This window comes from Neomonachus schauinslandi, chromosome 7 (assembly GCF_002201575.2).
Source record: "Neomonachus schauinslandi chromosome 7, ASM220157v2, whole genome shotgun sequence".
In the NCBI taxonomy this organism is placed as follows: Eukaryota; Metazoa; Chordata; class Mammalia; order Carnivora; family Phocidae; genus Neomonachus; species Neomonachus schauinslandi.
This window is the reverse complement of record NC_058409.1, coordinates 139,806,182-139,833,202: the sequence shown is the minus strand read 5'-3', so window position 1 is coordinate 139,833,202 and position 27,021 is coordinate 139,806,182. Positions and strand designations below refer to the sequence as shown.

The 27,021-nt window shown below is 40.4% G+C and overlaps 1 protein-coding gene across 1 annotated transcript in view; it reads right to left on the bottom strand.

The window, feature by feature from the left end:
- Positions 1 to 23,039, bottom strand: part of DNAH5 (dynein axonemal heavy chain 5) — a 211,461-nt gene extending 188,422 nt beyond the window's left edge. The window contains exons 1-12 of the mRNA XM_044916686.1: positions 22,905 to 23,039; positions 20,071 to 20,205; positions 16,829 to 16,913; positions 14,001 to 14,161; positions 12,646 to 12,867; positions 10,082 to 10,219; positions 9,155 to 9,331; positions 8,069 to 8,182; positions 6,716 to 6,823; positions 4,520 to 4,642; positions 3,752 to 3,967; positions 101 to 208 (exon numbers count right to left, since the gene is read on the bottom strand). Of these exons, the coding sequence (XP_044772621.1) occupies positions 101 to 208; positions 3,752 to 3,967; positions 4,520 to 4,642; positions 6,716 to 6,823; positions 8,069 to 8,182; positions 9,155 to 9,331; positions 10,082 to 10,219; positions 12,646 to 12,867; positions 14,001 to 14,161; positions 16,829 to 16,913; positions 20,071 to 20,205; positions 22,905 to 23,039 (1,722 nt within the window). The remainder of the gene's footprint in view (positions 1 to 100; positions 209 to 3,751; positions 3,968 to 4,519; positions 4,643 to 6,715; positions 6,824 to 8,068; positions 8,183 to 9,154; positions 9,332 to 10,081; positions 10,220 to 12,645; positions 12,868 to 14,000; positions 14,162 to 16,828; positions 16,914 to 20,070; positions 20,206 to 22,904) is intronic.
- Between the last annotated feature and the right edge of the window lie 3,982 nt (positions 23,040 to 27,021).

Below are 27,021 nucleotides of genomic sequence, written 5' to 3'. Positions count from 1 at the left end.
AGATGCCTCTCCCTTCTGAATGGTTAATGATTAGCAGCATTATACAGATTGGAAAAAATAAACACACAACTGTCAACAGGAATTTTATTATATGACTTACATGAAGGTCATTAGTCTGCTTGCAGAACTCTTCATAATCTTGGTCAAAATCCATTTTCCGCTGGTCTAAGAAATTATATTCCTTTTTCTTTATGGTAGCAACCATACTCTGAAATGTTATGAAAGAAGTAAGACAATATTTCAATATTCTTGCATTACTTAATTAAATATGACCTTTAAATGTAGAACTGTATAATCATTCCCCAAAAATCAACTTAAAAGGAGCCTTATTTCTTTAATTATTCACTTTGCTTAATGCTTATCAGAGGCAATATAATGTTGCCTAGTGCATTCAAAGAAATCATTTAGAAAGCATTTTCACGAGGTTTTACGTATTCCTAAAGAAAAATAGAAAATAAACCACATCTGAAAAGTAGGAGAGATGTTTTCTCTAAAAATTTCTTACTAACAACAACTAAAATTAAAAAAAAAAAAAAAGCCCAGAGTAGAATTTACTAAAACATTTTTCATTGAAAAGTTTAAGTCTTCTCAGAAAATAAATAACACTAACAGAACCCAAACAGCCTATAATATCTGAAGATGAAAAAGCATCTTCCAGGCCTCACATGTCTTAAATAAAACATCAAACCACAATCTGCTGTTTAAAGACTCTCCAGAATTAACTGCCTCCTCCTATCCTGCAAAGCCACAGTCTGTGACTACAGAAGTACAAGCCAGGCAACTCGTCTCCTTGAGAATACTATGATAATACGTAAAACAATATACGTTTTGTTTGCTCAGAATAATGAGCTATCATGCTCTACGATCATTCTTAACCAGGTACTAAGCTATTCCCAAACTCAGGTGCCCACACTGTTGACAGAGGCATATAATTTTTATGAAGAAAGTTGAGCCTCCTTCCATCATCTCTTCTTCAAAGTCATTTCCATTTAAACATCAATTCGAATCTCTCAATAGACAAAAGTGTATAAGCTGCGTAACTTCTTGAATCAAGTTTACTAATTAAAACCTACCCTTTCTTGCTGTTTAAGTACAAAATTAGTTCTACGAAGACACTGTATCCATATAATGCTGCCCATCATGTTATGTGCAATGTATACAAATGGTCACTTAAGAGTATTAAGTTAATAAACTGATTAATCATGACCTTAAACCAACTAATCAAACTTGATCTACTAAATCATTTACTTGACAGATACTTATTGCACACCTATTATACGCTAGTGAACTCTGAAGACACAGGAAGGAACGGGAAAAACAAAGGTCCCTGCCCTCAGGGGATGTCCATCCTCAGTGTGGGAGAGGGGTCAGAATCTATGTAAAGCACAAATAAATGAACAGGATAATTTCACACCATGATAAAATGAGCAATGTGACATAGAGTGATTGAGAGGAACAGAGATCAAGGAAAACCTAATTGAGAGGGTCATTTAAATGAAGATCTGGAAGCCAAGAAGGAATAACCATGTGATGATCCAGAGGCAGAACTTTCCAGAAAAAAAGCTCTATAAGCCCTAAGGTGGTCTGAACTGACTTGTATCTGGAGAACATCAAAGAAGAAAGGCAGGCAAGGAGGTGGGAGGGGTGGACAGGACCTTGATAGCTATGCAAGGAGCCTGAGCTTCCCTTCCACAGTCACCATTTTGAACTTCTAACATCGGTACTAACACAAAAATCTCACTTGTTGCTTTCATGCACCAGCTACATTTTATGTCACTACCCTCTGGTACATCCATTTTAATCCTCATTTCACTTTAGATTTTTAAAGCAATTTCTCTTCCCAGTATTTTTATCAGGTTAGAAAAGTCTTTATCTGCATTTAGATGTATAGTTCAACTTCTCCTTCAAAAATAAACTTTGAAATATGCTCCAAAGTTATTTTTTCATTAAGAATAGAAAATAAATAAATTCCAAACTGAAAAGTAAACGAACATATTCTGTCTTTGTCTTACAAAAAGGTCGGTTTCAGATACAGATTATCCACCCTGAAGATAACCTAAGATAAGATAACCTAAGATAACCCAGCCCACCTAAAATGTTTCCTGCTATATAACAAAGGTCTTTTTTCTTCTTTTCCTAAAATCTGGTCTACTCAGGAAATGAAAAAATTCCTGATATTAGCCTAAACTGTTAAGAGTACAAAAACCAACGTGTGGCAGTAAACTATATGATCCTTTTCAAATTCAAGTACAAAAAAAAAGAAGAAAAAATTAGCTTTTAATATTACTGTCCCTAAACATGAGAAACCTGACTATACCTAGACTAAGAATCTAAAACCCATTTTGGGGGCGCCTAGGTGGCTCAGATGGTTAAGCGTCTGCCTTCGGCTCAGGTCATGATCCCAGGGTCCTAGGATCGAGCCCCGCATGGGGCTCCTGGCTCAGCAAGGAGCCTGCTTCTCCCTCTCCCTCTGCCTCCCTCCCTGCTCATGCTTTCTCTCTTTCTCTCTCTGTATCTCTGTGTCTCAAATGAATAAATAAAATCTTAAAATAAGTAAGTAAATTAATTAATTAAATAAAACCCATTTTGTTTGTAAATTGTTTTTTTAAAGATCTTCAAAACATTATTAGATCACTGTGCCCGCTTAAAAACTAAGATGAGTTATGGGGCGCCTGGGTGGCTCAGTTGGTTAAGCAACTGCCTTCGGCTCAGGTCATGATCCTGGAGTCCCGGGATCGAGTCCCACATCGGGCTCCCTGCTCAGCAGGGAGTCTGCTTCTCCCTCTGACCCTCCTCCCTCTCATGCTCTCTGTCTCTCATTCTCTCTCTCGCAAATAAATAAAATCTTAAAAAACTAAGATGAGTTACACATATACCCTTATAAGATAAAGCAGTTAAAAATCAAAGTAATTGGGAACGGTCAGGCTAATTAAAATCTGGTCCCCTTATTTTGCTAACATAGGTCCAAATGAAATGCTAAGTGTAGCCACAACTGGATGCACCCAGAACTCGGTGTCAGCTAGTTCCTGACACATAGTATGTGCTTCATTAAATATTTCTTGCATGAATAAATGAAATAATAAGTTATATTCAAACATTTTTCTTGCGCTACTAATGAAAATGCTCTTACTAATGATGATTAGAGTGTTGAGAAGTCATTCTCATAATCACATAACTGAAAAGAACATATTAGCACCATTACACAATTCTCATATAGATTTAATTTCTTTATTGTTCAAGGGCCATGAGCTTCCATCTAACATTACAGATGGATTATTTGAATCATTCTAAATATAGATATTTGCACAAAATATTAAAGTTTTAGTTATGGATAAGGGTAGCAAATTTAGTTTTAAGGTACAGAACCTGGGGACGCTTGACCAGCTCAGTCAGTGGAGTACATGACCCTTGATCTCCAGGTTGTTAAGTTCAGTCTCACGCTGGGTGTAGAGATTACTTTTAAAAAAAATAAAATCTTTAAGGGCACCTGGGAGGCTCAGTCGGTTAAGTGTCTGCCTTGGGCTCAGGTCATGATCCCGGGGTCTTGGGATGGAGCCCCGCATTGGGCTCCCTGCTCAGCAGGGAGTCTGCTTCTCCCTCTCCCTCTGTTCTTCCCCCTCTCCCTCTGCTCCTCTTCCACTCACTCTCACTCTCACTCTCTCTCTCTCTCAAATAAATAAATAAATAAATAAATTTTAAAAAATAAAAATAAAAAAACCTTTTTTAAAAAGAAAGAAAGGAAGAACAGAACCTGGTATTTAGTGACCATGTCTTCGAGCCCTTCAATTTTAGAATCTTGCAGGACTGAGTATGTCTGGAAGGTTGTAAAGATGTCTATTATCTTGGCAAGACGTCGGTGGAAAGTTTCAAATTTTCCAAAAATATACATCTCACTAAATTCAAATTGCTTTTCACTTGGGTCTTGTTTAAGCTTTTGTTTCACCTTGTGAAAGCAGTGCTGGTATTCCTTAAAGTTAAAAACCAAAATATTAGAAAGGGAACATAACACAGGTACCAACCTTATTCTCTTAAGTTGGAGGCAGCCACAAATTTAAGGTAGAATTGCAAACCCTCCAAGTTTCATGCCTTTGTATGTACCCTTTCTTCAGCTGGGAATGCCATGTTTCCCAACTCCCAATCTAGCAAATTCCTGATTATTCATGATCTAACTCAATGTCACAGCCTTTCCACGTGGTCCCCCTGGCCAACAGTAGCCTCCCTCTGCGTCTAGCTCCCCATTTGTCCCCAAGAAACAGACTACTGCATCTTTGCATCTCTGGCACTGAGTGTGGTGTTGGGACATAACCGGCCCCCAAAACGATAGAATAAGTGAATAAATCGTGAGAGCAGATTTACTAACATTCCATTTTCTTAACAATAAAGAATTACTGTTTTACGAAAAGAATGACTTTTGAGCAACCAATAACACAGTCACAGCCAGGTGATTTAAGATGCATCAGCAAAAACAACATACAAATAATAAAACGTTATCTAAATATGTTATTAAGCTGACCTTTACCTGCTTAAGCTTAATTGCAGACAATATTTTTTCCACCACAACATCCTGCGGCTGGCTCCAGATGGAAGCAGTTCCATTGTTGGTAATATAGGCTTTACACGCAGATATCATCTGATTGGTCACCTGGAATGTCCCAATAAAATGGTGTGAAGTACATAAAACAGCCATCAGTCAACAGCTGGACTAGAGGGTCCTTGACTCCTCTACCTGTCAGAGTGTACAATCTATGAACTTGACATTAGGTTTACTTTTTTCCATCACAACGATGATCCAGCACCAACATTTTTTTTGCCCCAGCCTTACTGAGGTATAAATGACAAACAAAAATGGTATATATTTAAGACGTACAACATGATACTTGATATTCATATACAGAGTGAAATGATTACCACAATCAAGCTAACACATCTACCCCCTCACAGTCACCGTTGTATGTGTGTTGAAAAGACTTAAGATCTGCTCTCTTAACAACTTTTGAGTACACAATACAGTATTATTAACTATAATCACTATGCTGTGCTTTAGATTCCCAGAATTTATTCATCTTATAACTGAAAATTGTAGCTTTTGACCAGCATCTCCCCATTTCCCACTCTCTCCAGCCCCTGGCAACCACCCTTCTACTCTCTGCTTCTATTTGTTTGACTTTTTTAGACTCCAGTATGGACTGTCAAAGTCATTTATAAAACCAGAGTTGGAAGCACTATGGCAAATCAACAATTCAGGCGCCCCTGTGTATGCAGGATGAACACCTTAACCAGCCAGGAAGGGATTCACTTCCCTATCTAAAAGCTGTTGAGAGTCCCCCAGTCTCCTTAGGTAGCCTGCTCTAACATGTAACTCACAGTCTCCAAGTGCCTTGGGAAGGACCGTCCACCCTGGTCATTTTAAGACACCAGGAGCCGGAGCAGAAATGTCAAAGGGAGAAGCAACAGAGAGTCAAGCTGATTTCCATATGCACTCATGTTTTATCCATCCTTCCAAACTGTAAAAAACTTTCAGAATTTTCTTGTGATTTTTTTTTTTTAATAAATTAAAAGGAAAACCAGATGACTATCCAGTGTACATGGAATGACCTGATGTCTGGGATGTGTAGGGCAAAGGTCGGGATGCGCATGAAATAAGATGGATGGCGTGCAGGCAGAACCTTGGTAACAGGTACATGGGGGGCTGGTGTACCACTCTCTTTCCTTTTGTACCTGCCTCAAAATTTCCATAGTGAAAGGGTTTTCAAAATTAGATAAATGATGGTTTCACAATTTTGTCCAAAAACAGGCCTTGCCGATAATATGCACGAAGGCTGGTGTGATAACACAAATTGACTTTTGAGTCTCTGGCTCAAAGGAATATCCCTCACGACCCTAACGCGTCCTTTGGACGCGGGCAGAAGTGCAGCAAGAATCTCGTGGATTTCCTTCCTTTTTCTGCCTGAAGTGCCTGACTGAGAGCAGAAGAAAGGGAGTCTCCTGTCCGGCTCTCGGGGTGGACGTGCCCCTTCCCAGCAAGAGCCACGCTTCCTAGTATGTTAGCATCCGCAATACAAGCCCAGATGAGACGAAAATGCCTCTATCTTAATACAACGCTTAAAACTTTCACCTTGGTAATGAAAGTCATTTACTTCTTAGGGACTGTTGAAAATGGGAAAAGCAACAATGCTCACCACCAACAGTTACGAGTTAGGACATAAGGTTTAAAGATCGTTACGTTTTTTGGCAGAATCATTACAATTGCTTTATGGATTACTGAAACGTTGCAAGTGGATTTCATTACCATGATTACTGTTCTAATAAACCAAGTAAACAACTGTGGCACCAGATAAATTTGGAAAAGTGGCACATGAAATATAAAGCAGGAGAAAGCCAGTTAAATATAGTTTTTCTTAATAAAAATTTACCCAATAGGAATAAATAATGTGCTAAATAACATAGGGAAATTCAAAGAGAATCTTTATTTTTTTTATTTTTATTATATAAATAACACCATATTTATTATAATAATTACTTTGGAAATAATGCTTTATGATTTGTGAGAATCAGCCTCACAAATACACTTAATTCTCTCTGTTGAGAGATTAAAACTTTTTCTCTCATTGTAGGATACACAGACACTGAATTACACCAATGTGGTCATTTCTAACTATTAAAAAATTTAAAATGGCAAAAAAAATACAAGTCACCATGGACTCTATGCACTCACCTTTACAAACAGAGATGTGATCTTCTCAGAGGTGTTATAGTACTGAGAGATACTATAGATCATTTTAATTGCATTTATAAGTGTAGGAATAGCATCAATCATGGATATCTGGAAGACACCACGAGAGTTTTCAAAGAAACAAATATCAAATTCAGCAAAATTCTAACAGTCGAACCATTCAATCTTCATTAGAATAAAATTAGCTATGAGACTTTTTTTTAATTTTTTAAATATTAACTAACACCACTAACTACTTACTAACGAACTACTAACAAACACTAATGAACTACTTACTAACGAACTACTAACTTAACTAACACTACTAACACTACCACGAAAATATTAACTATCACTTCACATAAATGTATTTAAGGGTAATTTTATTTGTATTATTTAGTCATATGCAGTTAATCAAATTTTATTTCTATGCAAGAAACATTAGCTTTCTGTTAATGACAAGGTTAACAGTTAATTTTATAATAAATAAAAGCAGGCACTCCCTAAAGTTAAAAGATAAAACACCAGCTGATAACCCTTCCCACACTTCTTTGAGTATCATCCAGAATATCAATTATAATACTTAATGGAGGGGCGCCTGGGTGGCTCAGTCGGTTAAGCGACTGCCTTCGGCTCAGGTCATGATCCCGGAGTCCTGGGATTGAGCCCCACATCGGGCTCCTGGCTCAGCGGGGAGCCTGCTTCTCCCTCTGACCCTATCCCCTCTCATGCTATTTCTCTCTCTCTCTCTCAAATAAATAAATAAATAAAATCTTTTAAAAAAAAATACTTAATGGAAACTGGAATATACAATAAGGGTTTTTAAAATATAGTATTGCATATTCATCATAAACAGAGATAGACAGATCTATATAGACATGAGTGCAGTTGACCCTTAAACAATGCAGGGGTTAAGAGCACAATCCCCATGTAGTTGAAAATTCATGCATAACTTCTGACTCCCCAAAAACTAAACTACTAATAGCCTACTGTCGACCAGAAGCCTTACCGATAACATAAAAAGTTGATTAACACATATTTTGTATGTTTTGTGTATTATATACTATATTCTTACAATAAAGGAAGCCAGATAAAAGAAAATGGTTAAGGAAGATAAACTACATTTACAGCACTGTACTGTGTTTATGAAAAAATCCACATGTACGTGGACCTATGCAGTCGAAAACCATGTTGCTCGAGGGTCAACTGTATACATATATCATTTTCTTGAGAGTAGAAAGAGGTTTCAAAGACTTTTCCAACAGATTATAATATTAATGAACCAAACTGCACACTCAATTCAGCCAGTGCAAAAGGGTCATCAGTAGATTAAGCAAGTAGAGATCTTTAACTCACAGGGTCACTACTGTACAAGGGGTCACAGCATTTTTCAAGTGTGTACAGATATTTGACATTGTCCTTTGCTTCATTCGCTGCATCAGTAACTCGAATATCCATCTCCCTCCAAGTCTAAGGACAAGACAGGAAAGCACTGTTAATGCATCAATTACAAAGGAACTTCCAATAGCACAGCTGCTAAAAGTCACCCCAAGTCTCTTGTGTCAGACTTTCAGTTTATCCTATGCCTCTCGCATCAAGCTGAATCCACAGGAATGAGGGGTATTGCCACATTGAAGAGTAGTTTAAATTCTTTGACTGAAGTTTTAAAGGGATCTCTTCACAGCCTTCTCTTATAAAATCTACTCAATAACTAGGACAGAGCATCAAGAGGGCACCAACCCCATCTGAACCCACACCTTCTCTCCTCCACTGGCTCCTGGATCCATTTTGCACCTCATTCCCATATTTTCTGTGGTGAAGAACTGAAGGAAGCCTCCAGCCAATAGCCAGCAAGGAACTGAACCCTGCAAGAACCCCACAAGCAACTTGGAGGCAGGTCCTCCCCTGGGGTGGGCGAGCCTCAGATGAGCCAACACCCTGACCATAATCTCAGGAGAGATGCTGAGTCACAGGCATCCGGCTGAGCTGCATCCCAACTCCTGACCCACAGGCTGTGACATAATATATGTTTGCTGTTTTATGTTGCTAAGTTGTAGGGTAATTTGTTACACCGGGGTATAAAAGCAATATTCTAGGGCTAAAAAAAATATATATATATTCAAGTTAAGTTCTTATTTTAATACTCCTGGTTGGTCCGAATTCCAAATATATATATAATCGTGATACTACGTTACATCTTAATTACATGCAATGCCCTCTAATTAATACATGTACTTACATGGACACAGGCCAACAGATACCATTGATTCAAAGGCTATTTCCACAGTACTCAGAATTACAACAGGGGGATATTATCCAACCTTAAAGTTTGTTCCTAAAGGTGTAATAACATTTTTCTGTACCTAGTTACTCCATGACATGAAAATGCACACAGAGAATTTTCACTCCCATGTCACAAAGCAAAAAGAAATGGCTGACAACCTTTAGAAGCTTGGACCTGGCGGCAGCAAGCACAGCCAACACAGCCTTCACATCCGGGCTTTTTAATTGATCCAAAAGGTAGTTAAATTTGGACAGTCTTTTTTTCCAGTGCTCCAGCTCTGCACGGGGCCCAAGGTCATCCGCTTCCTTACGCAGCTGGTTGTTTTCTGCAAGGACCTGAAAATGCACAGCAGAGCCTTGAACCTCTGACTAGGGCTGGCAGCATGAAAGTTATGCACAGGCAAAAAAAAAAATAAGGAAATAAGTCAATTATGTTGTCAGAATCATGATATATTTTTATTCATGTGCATGCTTCAAATGACAGCCTTTTACTTGTATCCATTTTTAACCCTTTAACAAAAATGTAGTTGACTTGCTCTAACTGAAAACTACTTATTTAAAAAGCTTTAATGAACTTTTGGAGGACCTGTCCTCAGAAAGCTTCCTTGACTATCCACTTACTGTATAATCTTGGAACAATAGAACCTTGGAAAGCCCCCATGCCTTAAGTTGGTTAATTTTCATTGTGCTTACTTTTTGATTCAATGTCCACCTTCACTTAGGATTTTTCTGAAAATATTTTTTTTTAAGTTAAGTCTCAAGCTCCTTTTTGGAGGGCACAGTGTTTGGAAAACTTGTACTTCTACAGAGGTCCTCTCTCAAGTAAAATACACCTTGAGAAAACAATTGGCAAAGTGCAGTCTTCTTGTAACCTAAGTATTTAAAGCCATTTACTTTCATCTCTTCGAATTCTTACTATCTCTTCTTAACTAATGACTATAAATTAAATCACATTGAACTTCTCACCTTTTTAGGGGCTTGAAGTTAAACACTCAAGCAAATGGGAATGGCATACAATATACTGTCTTCCATTGACTACTTCAGGAAAGTGGCATCTGAAACTGATGTTTGGTTTCTGGAAATTACCTGTTCTGTCTGTCTGATCCATACTCTCATACAACCTTCTATTTTCTCCAGAGTCTCGGGGTTATTAGCTAGAGTCAAGTAGTCAATTGGTTCCTTCAGGGTTTTCAGTTCAAATATGTCACACTTTTGAAGGTTCACCTAATTAAAATGAAAATTATATAAGATGATGCTAATTTTAAAACACACACACACACTTCTGGTTGACCCCTAGGCTCAGAAGGATCTGAAGGTCTTCCTAAACTACCCTGTTCCCTGAAGAAAGGTCCCTGGAAGCACAGTGTGATACACAATGCTCAATCCTCCCTTACGAATTGAGCACACCACTGGAGACGACTGAGGGCAGATTTTGGGTCAAAAAAAAAAAGAAAAAAGAGTGTACTAGAAAGAATCATCATAACATTACAAAATTTGGGAATTAATAAGGAACTAAGAAATTACTTAAAAATTGAAGAGTCAACTCACAAAACCAAAGAATATGGGGGAGCTTCAAGGATATTGATTGGAAGGAGGGTAATTTCTAATCCATCACATTCTTTTTTGATACTAACCAGATGAAAAGACTCTCATGTCCTTACCCAATAACATCCTTATAGTTAGCAAGTTCAGTGTCAAATATATGGATTTGTTTCAGGGGAGGAAGGAGAAAGAGGATGGAGAACGAGGTCTGTTAGGTTTTGACTTGACAAAGAAACCTGGTGCATTTTCTCACACACATAAATGGACCTCAATATTTGAGAAGGGCATTTCCTTCTGGTAAAGATGCACCTGGCACTGTGAATGCCTAAGTTCAGGTTTCAGGCCTAATCCCTCTTTACCAACCACAGAACGAGTACATTTCTCTCACCTGGTTCAGAACCAGCAGGAAGGGATGTGGTTATTTGTCACCCTCAAATGCCAATATGGCCAAGGAGCCACATCACAAAGCCCAGGCCCTAAGGGCTTGTTGGTAACCAAGGCAGAACCAGAGTTTTCCCATTTCCTTCACTTGGCTTCCTACTGAAGCCCTACCAGCTCTAACCTTATCTGATGGCCTCCAGCCCTGGCTCCCATGCTCAGAAGTTCTATGTCTGTCCCATCCTCGTGGGGCTGAGACACCATTCCAACCTCCCAGAACCTAGCCTCCCCACTCTGTTTTTCACTTGGCTACACTACAACAGATCTCTGAAAACCCACCGGGGCAGGCATATGCCCCCACTCCCCTGGGCTTGTGCTCACGTTGCCCCCAGCCTGGAAGAACCTCCCAGCACGCCTCCACCCCTGACCTCCCCCACCTTCTGCACCTGCCACATCTCCCAGAGAGATCCTTAGTTTCCCAGGGGAGGGCTCTGCACTTCGTGAAGTGGCACAATCTCCCCGCTAGGTGGCGATCCATCCACTTTTTTGAATAGCTATACCACAATAGGAGGTGGAACCTTACGAAAGCACTGCTTTTTAGGTAGAATAACAATTTAACTTGCTTCAATTTGCATCTTACTATGGCCTGCATCAGAGTTCATTGCAAATGAACTCTGGATTGAAAGTCACTCCTGTCTGGATTGAAAGTCACTCCACTCTCCCATTCCACATCCTCTAGAAACCCTAATGCCTCCTTCCACCACTAGGTCCAATACATCTCAGTATTCTCTGGAGAGAAGTGAGTAATACATTGTCATTGGTAGGGCACCTGGGTGGCTTAGTCGATTAAGCATCTGCCTTTAGCTCAGGCCATGGTCTCAGGATCCTGGGAATGAGCCCAGCATCGAGCCTGCTTCTCCTTCTCCTTCTGCCACTCCCCTTGCTCGTTCTCTCTCTCTCTCAAATAAATAAAATCTTTTTAAAAATACATTGTTATTGGTATCATAGGCTACATTTCTGTCTCCCATAGATGCCTGATCTGGGCTGCTGTCCGTCATGGTTTTGCATCCACCACCTTCTGCCCCAAGGAACCAGTAACACAGGCTTACCGTAGATCACACAAATTTTATGGAAGCTAAATCACATTTGCCAAACTTATCCTTAAAGGCCCTTTTGGTCACAGGCTGAACCACAGGACCCAGTCCACACCCTCCAGATATGTCAACTCCTCTCTCCCTTCTGTCTGATCTTCGGGATTTCCTCCATCCCTACCCACCACCCACCCCACACACGCATGCGCAAAACAGACATTTCCTGCATCCCTACCCACCACCCACCCCACACACGCATGCGCACACAAAGACAAACACACACACACACACACACACACACACACACCACACACCCTGGTTCCAAATTCCTGTCCTTCTAGGATGCAGAGGGATGCTACATACACTTCTGTTTGCAGTCAAACGTTTGATATGACTGAATAAAACCCTCCATCATGGCCAACACTTCTAAGGAACCCCTAATGCATTAATCACTCCAAACTGTAAGAATTTAAATCTAGTCACCACCACCTCTTGAAGGGGCAATAAAAAAGCACACAAGATGTTTTCAAGGTTTGCTGGGCAATGGAATTAAGACCATCTAAGAGAAGCATTACATACTTATACGTTGATTTGTTCACCGTCTGATAACTTTTGAAGGAATAACTTATTCATTCTTACCTTCTCCTTCAGACTCTCCTGGGCGCCCGACAGGATGCTCACAAAGCCTTCCAGAGAGCTCAAGAACTCCTGCCGAATGCTGGATGCTTCCTGAAGGCCCTCGAGCTCGCCCCAGCCATAGCTCGTGGCCTTGAGAGCGGGAATGAAGATATCTGACAGCAAACGCCTCATGCTATTGAGCAGGCCCCCATCTGCGGTGTCTAACATATTAAAGCTCACCTCCTGGAAAACAGTTAGGAGATCCTCTACTGTCAAAATTACCCGCAATGGCAACATAGCTACTGAGTCATTTCTGAGTGCTGTTCATTCATCAACTATCCTGTAGAAGTAAATGAAGACGAACCAAATGAGAGGAGCAAAAGCTATGAGCTGGCTATAGCAAGAGTCGGTCACCATCGCCTGCATTTCAGCAGATGCTCAAAAGCAGGCAGGGGAGTGGGAAAACTTTCTAGTGGCGAAAAGGGACAGCTTTGGGTGTGGGGGAGCTGGAGGCAGCTCCAAGAAGCAGGGCATCCTGTGTGATTGGTGAGGGGTGCATATTCGGCTTTCTCTGGTTGGTCCCAGGGAAGTATGGCCAGAGTGAAGGAGGCTGACAGTCATGAACAAGGTCCTGACCATGCGGGCCAATCGTTTCAGCTATTATTGCTGAGCTTCCTCCTTGCTGGTTTCCTGCAAGTCTCACATTGCAGGCTGGCTACCTGGGGTGTTTCATAGAGAAGGGGCTTGGTTTTCTGGGCATGTTGCTGCCAGTTGTAGGTCAAAATTCTGTTTTACATATGGTCTGGCCTTGATCTGTCCGTAGATTCAGTCTCTAAGTCCAGGAAATTACTTTTTCGATACCCTGGTTAAGATACAAGCTTTATACTATTCTAAGTTGCAATCCTCAAAATAAAAGCACGAACTAAACAGAACCAGTTTATTTGCTTCAAGCAGATAATGCACCCACTGAGGGCAGAGGAGATTTACATGTTACTTTGCAGAAAAAATAAAATTATACATCCATCATTGTAAATCTTACTTTAAATGTATGAAATTTGCCGTTAAGTAAGTCATGTATGGGGAATTATGTTTAAAAGGCAAGACTTCATGTTTTACACACACGTACACATATGCACGCACATGCATACATACAATATTGTATCAATTTTTGTTAATAAACTGAATAGTAGGTCCTCTGACTCCACAGATTTAAAGGAAATGACCTCTTGTTTGCTGTGAATGCTTTTAGAAATACTTCTTTGGAAGTAGTTTTAGATACCTGATGAACATAGCGGTTACCTCTACAGCGAGGGGTTTTTTGTAGAATTTATGTGACTTTTGGCAATTTGGGGTAAAGGACTGCTCTTGCCCCTTACCCGATGGATGTTCTCAGGGGTGATGGCTCTGGAAGGGTCAGTCCTGATGAAGAACACACACACTCCGGTAAGAGCAACATCTTTTCCCTCTGTCACGAACACCTTAGGCTTTTTAATCTTCTCAGAAAGGGGATTTACTCCCCCTGGAGAGCCAAGCTGTCCTACAAGGGCAGAAGAACTTTAGTTTCACCAATTCTATAAAGAGGTGAGAGAGGAGACAGCATCTATTGCTTGTACTCTGTGTCAGCTCCCCTGCTGGGTACATTGTCTACGTTACTGAAGTCACTACAACCTTTAAAGGCAGCTGTGACCTGCCTCTGAGTCACAGCCAACAGGTGGCAGAGTCAAGATCAGAAACCAGCTCTGACTATAAACTCCAGACCCCTGCTGTCCCCTCAGTATGGCTCTCGAGTCAGGACACCGCCTAGCCAGGAGAGCACCATGATGAATGGTGTGAGCTCTAGGGCCAGACTCCCAAGGCTTGAGTCTCAGGTTGCACTTCCCGGCCATGTGACCTTGGGCAAGTTACTTAATCTTTCTGTGCCTTGGTTTTCTCATCTGAAAAATGCAAATAATAATACTAAGCCCAAGCATCTGGAGTTGTTGTGAGGATTAAAGGAGTTAATACATGTGAAGACCTTAGAAAAGCACATAAAAATCGTCACTCACTAAGCATTCTCATTATTGTTATTTGAAAATTCATTTTTGGTCATCTAAGCATGCAGCTCATTGAGGGGATCATTTAAGTAAGCAGAGCTCAACCACTGTGCTCTTATCTGCCCACGAAAGTTTTAGTTCTCCGAGTAAATCGGTAGCTCAAGCAAGATTATTGGGGTAGGAGGACAGTGCCAAGGGAGAAATCTGGGGAAGGACATGGACTGGAAGTTGAATTCCAAAACCCTGGGATTAGAACTTCTTGGAGAGAGGCGCCTGAGTGGCTCAGTCATTAAGTGTCTGCCTTCAGCTCAGGTCATGATCCCAGGGTTCTGGGATCGAGCCCCGCATCGGGCTCCCTGCTTGGCGGGAAGCCTGCTTCTCCCTCTCCTACTCCCCCTGCTTGTGTTCCCTCTTTCACTGTGTCTCTCTCTGTCAAATAAATAAATAAAATCTTTAAATTAAAAAAAAAACCTCTTGGAGGAACCCTCTTCTAGGCTCCCCCCACAGAGCTGGGCTAGGGACTTGGACTGGGGTTTTGACAGTGAACCTGTCCAATAAAGATAATCAGCAGATAGCTCTCATCGGGAGGACAACACATCGCCGTGGGATGTGCAGCATCTCTGGAGGATCCACCTAGGGCCCACAAGAGCAAAGACCCAGAGAATCAAGGTCAGCCAACTGTGACAATGAGAGTGCCAGTCAAGTCCAGGCTCTCCTGCCCATCTCTCCCCCTCTTTCCCTGCCCTGCTTCAAGCCTGACGCAGTCAGCAACTGTGGTTAACACAATGTGGACAGGAGCTTCTGGAAGGATAAGCTGAACAAACAGAGGAGGACCATATGCTTCTCTCCTACAGCAAATACTGGCCTTCTGAGGTCCTTGCTGGGTGGAAGGAAGGGGGAAGACCAGGAGTGAAGAATATTTAACTTTAGATCAATTAATTTTGATCAATTGGATTTTTTTTTAGTTTCTGAATTGAGATAGTACTTATAATGTGAAGCAACTATAGGAATTTTTCTTACCTAAGAATATCCAGAAAAGTCATGGAATGGTCTGAATTTTAATCCAAGGTCAAAAGATTAAAGGCAGTCCCACTGAAAAGGTTTAGAGGGAGAGTGGGAAACAAAAATAAACTTGCATTGTGTCTACATCCCATGAACCCTTCTTGTTCAATGTCAGATTTACACACAAAGGCTTACTTCACCCAGCACACATTTCATGGATGAACTCAACATTTCATCTGACTTTATGTTTTGCAATCTGGGATAGAATTAGAAATTTCTGTATTATTTTGATTTTTCACTCAAAGTATAATGAACTTTATTTTTTTTTTAAAGATTTTATTTCTTTATTTGACACACAGAGAGAGCACAAGACCACAAAATTTCAGATGAATAATTCTAGAAAAGTGTCAATCACTTAGAGTATGCATGCATAATTTTCTCAGTTTTTAAACAAAAAACCATTAGCCATACTATATGCCAAGAGCAATAACTATTTTCCTTTTTCTTCAAAAAGGTAATAAAAGAATGAATATAATAATATAATCATAAGATTTTTGTTTATATCCCTAGTTTGGCTTTAAAATTATATGAATCCACATAAAAGTAGAATGGGATATGCCAGTTTAATCCACACAAAGATTTGCAAATTTTTCTTAAGTGAAAATAACTAAACTTGTCATTCCATATTACTCCTTTGAATCATCGTCAGTAGAAAATAAACATAATGTGGTATTTAAGTAGAAAACTCATTATGCTCATTGGCAACAATTCCTACGTTAAAAATAAATGGTGTCTATATAGAAAAGAAGTAGATGCCCATAAAAAGTTCTAGAACATAACTGCATAGAATGAACTAGCATGGAAGGAAAAGAAGTCTCAAAATATAAAGTACTCTATTTTTCCTCAATTACCAGCACAGCCTGAAATGGGAGACAAAATATCTCAAGTAAAGTTAGAACAACCAGGCTAGATACCCATCATTATCTGTCCCCCTCTCCTTGAGCAGAAAATGGAACCTGGGCCTCACCTCACAGAGGCCCATTTGTCCCATATGCCAAGATGGAAGCGTAAGAGGCCCCGTCAGCTCTGAGGGTAGCCTTCTGCTTCATGCCATCCTCAGATGAACCTAGCAACACTTTTGTGGGTTACATCACACCAAGTTTGGATACCTGTTTCTGTTACCTCCATGTCCTGATAGTAAAATATAAGGTGACGAAGACCTCCAGCAGCGAAAAGCTGATCGATTCTTTCAATCTGCAAAAAAGAAAAGGCAAGGTCACAACTTCGTGCTGAATTAGAAACCATATTTAAATCAGCAGTTGCTGTCATTTTTCTTTTTCAGATAACACTGCATCTAATGAAACCATAGAGAAGGCATCATATTTTTTGCAACATAATAAAGAGTGAGAGAGTAAATGTCTCACCATAATAAAAATGTAATTCAACGAAGGAATTCAATTAATCATGAAAAGATGTGCTACATATACACATTTGAAAGAGATCGTCTCTCCATTTTTGCTAATTTCCAAAAGTGCTGAGCTGTTGAAAGCAGATAAATATAGAAGTGTTTTGTTTTCACTCAATCGCAGTTCAGAAAGCGAGAACACACCTTTCAAAATCCAGTCTAATACACCAGAGACAATTAATATTAAATTGTAATAATCACTGAAAAATGCCAGAAGAACACACATGATTATGGAACACTCCATCCAACAGCAGTCCAGAACTTAGTCCATGAGCTTCACTGTACAACTAAAGGTCTGCCAACTGGCCTACTACCAATGGAAGCAGTTCTTTTAAAGTCATTGGCACAGTTTTAAATTCATACTAGAAGAAAAAGGATAAAATCTACATGTCCATTAAGTTGGCTACTATCAAAAAAACCCCAGAAAATAAATGTTATGAAGGATGTGGAGAAATTGGAACCCTTGTACACTTTTGGTGAGAATGTAAAAATGGTAGAGTCACTATGGAAAACAGTATGGTGATTTCTCAAAATATTAATAGAATTATTCTATGATCCAGAAATTCCACTTCTGGGTATATACCCAAAAGAATTGAAAGCAGGATCTTGCAGAGATATTTGTACACCCATGCTCACCACGGCATTATCCATGATAGTCAAAAGATGGAAGCAACCCAACTGTTCATTAACAGATGAATGGATAAACAAAATGTGGCATATACATATGATGGAATATTATTCAGCTTAAAAATGAGGGAAATTCTGACACATGCTACAACATGGATGAATCTTGAGGACATTTTGCTAAATAAAATAAGCCAGTCACAAAAAGACAAATACTGTATGATTACACTTATATGAGGTATCTAAAGTAGTCAAATTCAGAGAGACAGAAAATAGAATAGTGGTTTTCAGGGGCTGGGGGGATGGGTTGTTTGATGATATCGAGTTTCAATTTCACAAGACGAAGAGTTCTGAAGATTGGTTACCCAACAATGTGAACATACTTCACAGTACTGAACTGTATATTTAAAAATGATTAATGGGGCGCCTGGGTGGCTCAGTCGGTTAAGCGTCCGACTCTTGATTTCAGCTCAGGTCTTAATCTCAGTGTTGTAGGATGTGGAGCCTACTTAAAAAAAAAAAGGTTAAGATGGTAAATTTTACATTCTATGTCATTACCACAATTTAAAATAAAATGTTTCCAAATGATAAACTCTAGTCTGAAAATTTAACTGTGGAAAAAATAAGCCCCCTTCAATTTCCCCCATATTATAGACATAACTATTATATATATATAAGGAAGAGCAAGTTGCCCTGTTTCCTTCATCACACTTCCTTGATTGAGAACTATAGGGCTGCATGGGATGCCTTCGTTGAGATTAACTTTCAAGCCAAGAATGTGAAGGAGGTACTTCCAAGAGGCCAGTATTGAAACTCCTGCCCCTCTACGTTGCTTGTGAGCCCAAGCAAGGATGTTTTCTTTCAACCTCCAGGTTTTGACCTTCCTGGTCCTGAATATGACAAGGCAGTTTAACTTGGGTTTCCTACAGTTCCAGACTTTTACTCATTTATTCCACTTGCACGATCCCAAGTCCAGATGTCTGAATTGGGAAGTGGGGCAGAGTTAAGCATTTCACATGTGGCACAATCTCTCTAAGACTGAATCCAGTAAGTGACTCTGTCTCCTTCTATGCCTCCATTTTGGGGGAATAAAATTATCTACCTCCTGGCATTACGAAAATTAAATGGGATAATAGATGAAAGTCACTTAGATGAGACTGACGCCTGGTAAATATTCAACAAATGTTAGCTGTGATGAGGAGGAGAAAGGGGAGGAAAAGGGCATTTCCTCAATCCCTGATTGATCCATCCTGTAGTTGAGCCATTTGAGTGTTATCCATCCCTCATTGTTCCACTGACTCTTAGTGACCCCGCCAGAGTAACATGGCAGGAAGGAACAAAGCCAGGGGAGTGCTGGAGCCAGCTCATACTGGTTCATGACAGGCAATTGATCACAACTCTTTCCAGCTAAGCCTTTAGTAACATCACGTTGATAGTCTGGAATCAGCCATGATGGGAGTATTAACATCACAGAAATCAGCAAACACTCAAAATAGTGCCTCCCTCTACCCTCTTGCTCAAAGCTGGTTGTTAAACATTTATAAACATACCACTAAATAACATTATCAATAGTGTGACACCCCTATCAATAGAAAGGACTCACCCTCTCTATTTTTATGCCTAAAAAGACAAACAAACAAATAAAACAACAACAACAACAACAAGAATTCAGCAAGCATCATAGCGCTCCAGATATGCCTTCGTTGGTGCTCAGGAAATCACAGCACTCCAGATATGCCTTCCTTGGTGCTCAGGAAATCATAGCACTCCAGATATGCCTTCCTTGGTGCTCAGGAAATATGGTGCCCCCATATTTTGATCTTCCCTCTCCAAAATCAAATCACACCCCAGATTTTGGAAGGAAATCATGGCAGAAAATGGAAGTCAAGTTCAGGAACAAAAGAAACCAGATTCAGCTGCCAAACCAAAGTCAAAGCCAGGAAACTATGGCACAATTCAATCACCCAGGTTAGAACAGGATACATGTAAAACACAATAAATCCGAAGCTGAGAGAAGACTCTATTCTCCAAACTCAGGTTCCAAGATGGCGCCTGAACTCAGCTTCATTGGATTCAGAAACATGCAGACATTGCTGTCAGAACCATGGAACTTAAATGACTGTTGTAAGTACCCCATTCAACATGAAGAGCTGGAGAGCCCTAAGGTCAATATGCCACCACCTGTACCATCAGAATGGAGTCTTGCCCGTGTTAGAACAGACACCCCGTCCACAGCCCAGCACAGATCCTGCCATAGGACTGGGTCAATAGACTCTCTGTGCCCTCCATAATCAAGTCAGTGAGAAATCAAATGCATCTCACCTGATTCCCCTCAAGAATGGCATCTTCCACTTCAGTTTTGTCCAGGTCTACACAGGAAGCTACAATCGCAAATAAGTAGTCATGCCTACCATCCAAACGTGCCCGTTTGGCTTCCTTCTCTTCCTTCAGTCTTTGCTGTAAGAAAGGAACAAAAATGTTATGTGACAACTGCTGTTCTCAAATGGATTCATTTTATAATAATTTCGTGTGATTATTGCTTTTTCAAGCCTTGAGTATTCAGATAACAGACACCATAATGGTACCAGTTTTTATGTACTATCTTCCATTTTTAGAAATAATGTTATTCTATTATGAAAATAAGATGTGCTCATTGTTTTTAAAATTGTATAATACAGAGAAGCTAAAGGGAAAAAAGAAAAAGAAAAATCATCTGTCATCCAGAAACTATTACTGCAATTATTTTGTTCTAAATCTTTACAGATTTATTTGTATGCATATATAAACATGCAATAGACACACAAAAAAAGAGATTCCCATTTTTTGTAAACATTCCCTAAGCCTTTAAACTAATATTCTCCTACATTATCTCCTACCTTTATTGTTTGTCTACAGATTCCTATCAGGTCTTAAAATTGATTTCTGAATACCATTGCTTCCCTTTAAACTGATTGTTGATTATAATACTAAGGCATGTTCAATATAACCAATGTGGGCAGTATGAAGCATATCCTTCCATATGCACTATGCTCATACAAACATATGCAAATGTATACACACATCTCTGTATTATACTATAAAATTTTTTATGCATTTTCCCTTAATAATATACCACAGACCTTTTTCTACTTTAATATAGGCTATTCCTATCTCTGTGATAGTTGCAAAATATTCAACAATATGGATACACCAGTTAGGATATCCTTAGTAACTAATTGTGTTTGTAGCTGCAGCATCCCACAGTTCTTTGGCAATATGACCATGACATGAACGTCCCCTCCTCTTGAATTTGGCTGGCCCTATGACCAGTTTTCACCAAAAGAATGTGCGGAAAAGTAAGACTACAAACCTGTCTAAGCTAATCCTTAGGAGATCTTCAGTTTCTGCCTTTGTGCTTGGGAATGCCCCCTGGGAACCCAGCTACCACGCTGAGAAGTCCAAGCCACATGGGGAGACCACATGGAAGAAAAACCAAGGTGTTTTGGTCAACAGCCCCAGCCAAACTAGCCAACACACCGGAACCAACTTTTCTCCATGTGAGTAAGCTATCTTGGACATTCCAACCTAGTCAAGCCTACAGATCACTGCAACCCAACCCAATGCCACGTGAAGCAGAACCACCACCCCCAGTTGAGCCCAATCACCCACATACTCAAGAGAGATGATAACAGATCATGTTTGCTGCTGTAAGCCATTATGTTCTGGTGTAGTTTGTTATGCAGCAGATAATAGAGTAATCCTTGTAGAATAATTTCATTGATTGGACAGAAAGCAAATAGATGTATGCTTGAGAAAAAGATGATTGAGAAAAGAGAAATACAAAGATACTGAATATAAACTATTCTTTCCAGGAACTTGACTATAAAGGAAAGAGGCATGGTACTAGTAGAAAGAGGGGAATTTATAATCAAGAAAGAATTTTTGAGGGTGCCTTCCTGGGTGGTTCTGTTGGTTAAGAGTCCAACTCTTGATTTCAGCTCAGGTCATGATCTCAGGGTCATGAAATGGAGCCTCCTGTCGGGCTCTGAGGTGGGTGTGGAGCATGCTTAAGATTCCTTTCTCTCCTTCTGCCTCTGTCCCTCCCCATCCCCTCCCTCCGCCATTTGCATGCACACTCTTACTCTCTCTCTCTCAAAAAAAGAAAAAGAAAGAATTTTTAAGACACAAAAAGAACTTAAAAAACAGTGACGAGAAAAAGTTGGGGATTTCAGAGGGATTGAAAGGCCATCCCTGGACCCATGCAATTAACATTTGTTTTCCAGAACCTGAAGGGACTGCTCGAAAGAAGAATTGGGGGTGGAGGGAGGGATTAAGGTTTAAAAAATAATAACAAACAATATACCTATTTTTTTTTGCCATTTCTCCCTAGAGGAACTAACACGGGTCCTGACACAAAGTATACATTCCATAAACATCAAATAGAAGTAAATTTAAATCTTTTTTCAAACATGGCTAAAACAAGGACAATGTTCTGTTGTTACGACTATTTTCTTCCTTCTTGGCAGGGAGGAAAAAATGCTTTTCAAAGTGAACTCTCAGGGTTTGTACTAAATGGCTTCAGCAGCTTGAGAACATGGTGGGCAACCAGGGGAGCCAGGAATCGGACATCAAAACAAGATGGCCAATGCTGGGTAGCAACAAAGAAAGAAAAGAACCAGAGAACCAGAAGAGTCCGGATGTGAAGCAACTGAAGGCTCCCGAAGAATAGAGAAACTGAAATAAGACTCTACCATGGCAACACATTCTCTGTGACCTGATTTTATAAGACTCCAAAGGAAAAAAAAAATTATATATATTCTAGTGGAGGAAAGGAGAGATTGGTCCCTAAAACAGAACACTAATTATTCTATTTTTACTTAAGTATCACATAGGAAGAAAAATTCCAAAGAAGTGTCATGTGTACAAAGAGAATTATCAATGTGTTTTTAAAGTAAATGTTTTCAAAGCTATGCTAAAAAGCATGTTAAGCAACAAGTATGTTCTTGTATAAACTGATTGTTGTATCTCTAAAGACAAGTAATATGAAGCAAGCCCCAGGAGCCACGTAGAGGAAAGACCCCATGTTTGTCCATCTCAACTCTTACTGCCATATCCTAAAGTATCCTGGTACAATGAGGGAATTGGTTTTTTACTATCACAAGAGGTCAGTAACGTACACAAGTATTTAGTGACCAGATCGGAGCACTGTCAGCCCATACACTTAAGCCTGCAGCTTTCTGGCTACTAGGAAATGGCAGCAACCAGCAGTCAGTGACCGGCTGTCTGGAGGTGGCTGTCCTGTCGGCCTCCATGTTTCAACATGAAGGACACTTGGAGTGGGAGGGTGGAGTGGTATGAAAACAGCAATAGGTGGACCATGGAATATTTTTTTAAGAGTCACATTAAAACTGTTTTGTGTTGCATGAGCAATCACCAAAGGATGGGGGTGGGGAGGTGCTGGGAAACCTATTTCATGTCCAAAGAAACCTAGAAAGTAGTCAAACATTTCTGCGATTTGGTGACAAGGTACATTGCGGCCACCCTGGAAGAAAAGGGTAGCTAATGTGCTAGCTCAGAGAGCTCACGTGGACCAACAAGCCCTGGGTGTCAGAGGGGTCCTGGGTTCCGGTCCCGGCTCTGCCACTTGCATCTGTCAGTCAACCTCTCCAGACTTTCATTTCCGTAAATCCACACTCCAAGCATTAGACGAGCTGACAGCTAAGTGCCATTCCTTCTCCACCGTCGGAGCTCCTTCTCAAGGATCAAAAGTTAACACGGACAAGAGACATGAGATTTTAAAATACGAATCGCAACAAAGACCCAAAGCGTGTGCTTTCATAATAAAGCTCTGTGAAGTTTTCTCATGACAAACCTACCCATTCCATCTTTTAATATACTAACTTTTGCCTTTGACTCTACAGTTAAGCACAAGTCTGCATGCCTGTATACGGGCCACAAACATTTCATTTTGCCTCCAGGTTGACAATCCCCAACCATATGAAAGACCTTACTCTCATCTGTAAACTGAAGATACAGGTCCAAACCTGAAAGGTAATTGTGAAGATTAAATTGGGAGCAGTCTTGAAATAATACTAAGTCAACCTGCGCTTGAATTAAAATGGCATGACCAAGGCATTGACCCTGGACATTAAAATTCAGGAGGAACAAAACTTTTCAATAATGTTTTAATTGTACAAATGTTTAAACTCCCTCCACCCTTAGAAAGCCCAGCCCCGTTGGCAGGTCTGTCTCAGACCCAGGTCTACCCCACTGACATCACTGGCAACTGGAAGTGAATGTCGGGTCTAGGAGCCCCTTTGTGGCTGAGCAGGGACACCCTTGTCCCTAACCCTCCTGACGGCGTCAGAGTACATTTCGCTCTGTTTGCCCAGGTGACAGTGTTATAGCTCTAGCTCTACTAGTCATCACTCACTTACTTCCGTTAGGTTTCATTGTCACAAAAGGCCCACGAAGCAGACATTACTATCTCTACACAAAGAAATGGAGACTATGGACCATGAACAATTTCCCAAGAGCACACAGCTCAGTAAGTGGCAGGACTGGGAAACCAAGCCTTGTTGTCTTTGCAGGGCCAGGCCAAGACATGGTTGTCCCAGGCTACCAAGAATTTTGCGCCCATTCAAATTGATATTCTATAAACATTGTTTCTTTAAATTTCCACTCAAGGATTATCTAGGGCACTCTTGGGGGGCTCCCCATATACATTGCATGGGTTATAGAAGGAGCTGTATGTGTGTATGTGTGGGGGGGGGGAGGAAACTGAGGTTAATGGGTGCCATTTTCTTAGTTACACCAGAGACATTTTAGTGCTAGTATAGACTAGCACTATGGAGCTGGCATGCCCTGAGTCCAGCTCTCTCATCGCACTCTTGTGTCTCAGCAAACGGTAACCTTCCATCCTCAACTCCTAAAAGTGCCTAGAAGGTGGGCTCCCTGCTTGGGCAGCCAGTAGGCTGGACTCCATGCTTTTCCCAGTGTTGCTGCTTTTGCCTGAACATCTTCACTTTTATCTATATCCTCATTGGACGCCTTTGCACAGTGAAGTGTATGGGGCACGGGATGGGTTCTGCAGCCAAAAAAATATTTGTTTAAAAAAAAAAAGTTTTTCCAGGTGACATGATTAGCCTTGTTGCAGGTATGAATGTGAGAAAGAGATCTGTTTTGCTGACAGTCAGTTGCATATCTTTGAATGAATATATTTCTATTTTCTTGATCTGGGCGTTTTGTTCTTTTATGTGTACAGATGCATACAGCAATGTAACAAACATGGTAGAGGAGAGTATAATCTAGATTAAAATCCTCACTGGAGATAACTGTAAATAAAGTGAGTCCATGAATTACAGGTGAAACTCCTTATCTTAAATGACCAAAGTAAGTACCTCTGAGACTGATTCTGCTTTGGCTCTCAATATCAATCTCAAGTCCACAGATAATTAATCACTTGATGAAACACAGTACCAAAGAGGCCAAGGACATGGGTTTGATCATCTGAGGCCAGTTAGCTTCACTTTGTATCATCTTCCCCAACTGTGGATGAATCAGGTAAATCCATGAGCAGAAAAAGAAATTATTCAAAGCATATGCCCAGCTGAAATGCCTCATTATTGGTAATCTGCCACATGTATAACCTGATCCTCCTTATCTCTTGAGGGTTAAAATAAAATAAATATCAACTAAATCTCATCATTCCTGCAAGAGTATCAGCTCCACAGAGAGGGATGTTTTCTATTTTAATTTTTGCAATATCCCCAGGGCCTAGAACAGTCCCTGGCACATAGTAGAGCCTCAATTGATATCTAATGAGTGGATAAATTAACCAAATTAATCATTTACAAGCCACTCTCAAGTAATTAAGGGCTGGAAAACATTATTCTAGTGCAATCTGAGCCCATGATTGCAGGCTTGGAATTCAGTCAATAAGCTCCTAGGTCTTCAATACTGTTGTGTCTCAAGCATAAACCACTGCACAAAATCCTACCATGAATGTGGATTATAGCTTTCCCTCAATTTGCAGCAAATATAACTACTTCAATATATCCTACTTCAATGTGTTGATTGACGAAAATGGAGGGAAGTGGTTCTCCTGCTCACTTCCATGTAGAGACCTCTCTACAAAGTCAACCCACTTTCCATGTCTTCCAACAAATTTATTTGGAAGAGGAAGCCTTCCTCTTTTCCAGCATTTTCATTTTGACCCACAGGGCCCCATTTGCCCTGGGAGTGGCCGTTGTGTGATGCTTCCTAGAGCATCCAAACCTGATCTTTAACTGGCTGGGAGACTCACAGCCCAGCAACTCTCCACTCCTAACTGTGCTTTTCACATCCTGCCTTCTCTTAGCCCCAACCTTTCATTTCTCCTGGTGAAGGGCCACACACACAGAGGAAGCGCACGGCACCTCCTTCCCACATGAAGAGCACTCCAGCAAAGTGGTTTCTGGAAGGAAAAGACACTCCACAATGGCTAATCCCACTCACAGCAGGTGCTACAGTGAAGTCCTCTTTTATACAATGAGAGCTGCGCTCCCCTCCATTGCAAAGAGACAGCACTTAAACTGAGAAGATCCCATCAATCTTCTTGTCCTAAAAGTAAGTTCTGGAATCTTGTCTATTTTCGCTGGAGTTCTCAGGACCCCCAAATCTCCCCATTTACTCACACCCTTATCTGTCATTCTTTCCAGGCCAGTAAAAGATCCCCTATTTACCTTTTACAATATGTGGATTTTTCACCCAAATCTATCCAAAACCTGTTGGAGGGATGTCCCCATCACCACGACCTGCTGGAGGGATGTCCCCATCACCACAACCTTCTCTGCCCCCAATATTCCATCATCCACATTCTAACTCACAGTCTGTTTTCTACACACCAAATTTTGAGATCTGATCAAAGGTCCTTAGTGGGCCTGCACATGGCCACATATTCTATCTTCCCTCCCACCCCACAATGGAAATCAGGAATACCTCTCTTGTGGAATTCCAAGAGTTCCCTCTGGCCACAGGCGCCATATAATTCAAGTAGCCATATAATTTCACCCACAAGCCAAAATATATATGATGCCACCATTCACATTACCTATGGCACAGGAACGAAATTCAAAAATTCCCTTATTCATCACAATAAACCAGAGTACTTAAAGCTGGCTGCTCATTAGAATCATGGGGAGTTTTAAAATACTGATGCCTACCTCTACCCCAGAACTCTAACTTATCTTGTCCCAAGGGGGCCCTGAGCACTAGTATTTCTCAGGCAATTCTAACCTACAACACTGCTCCAAA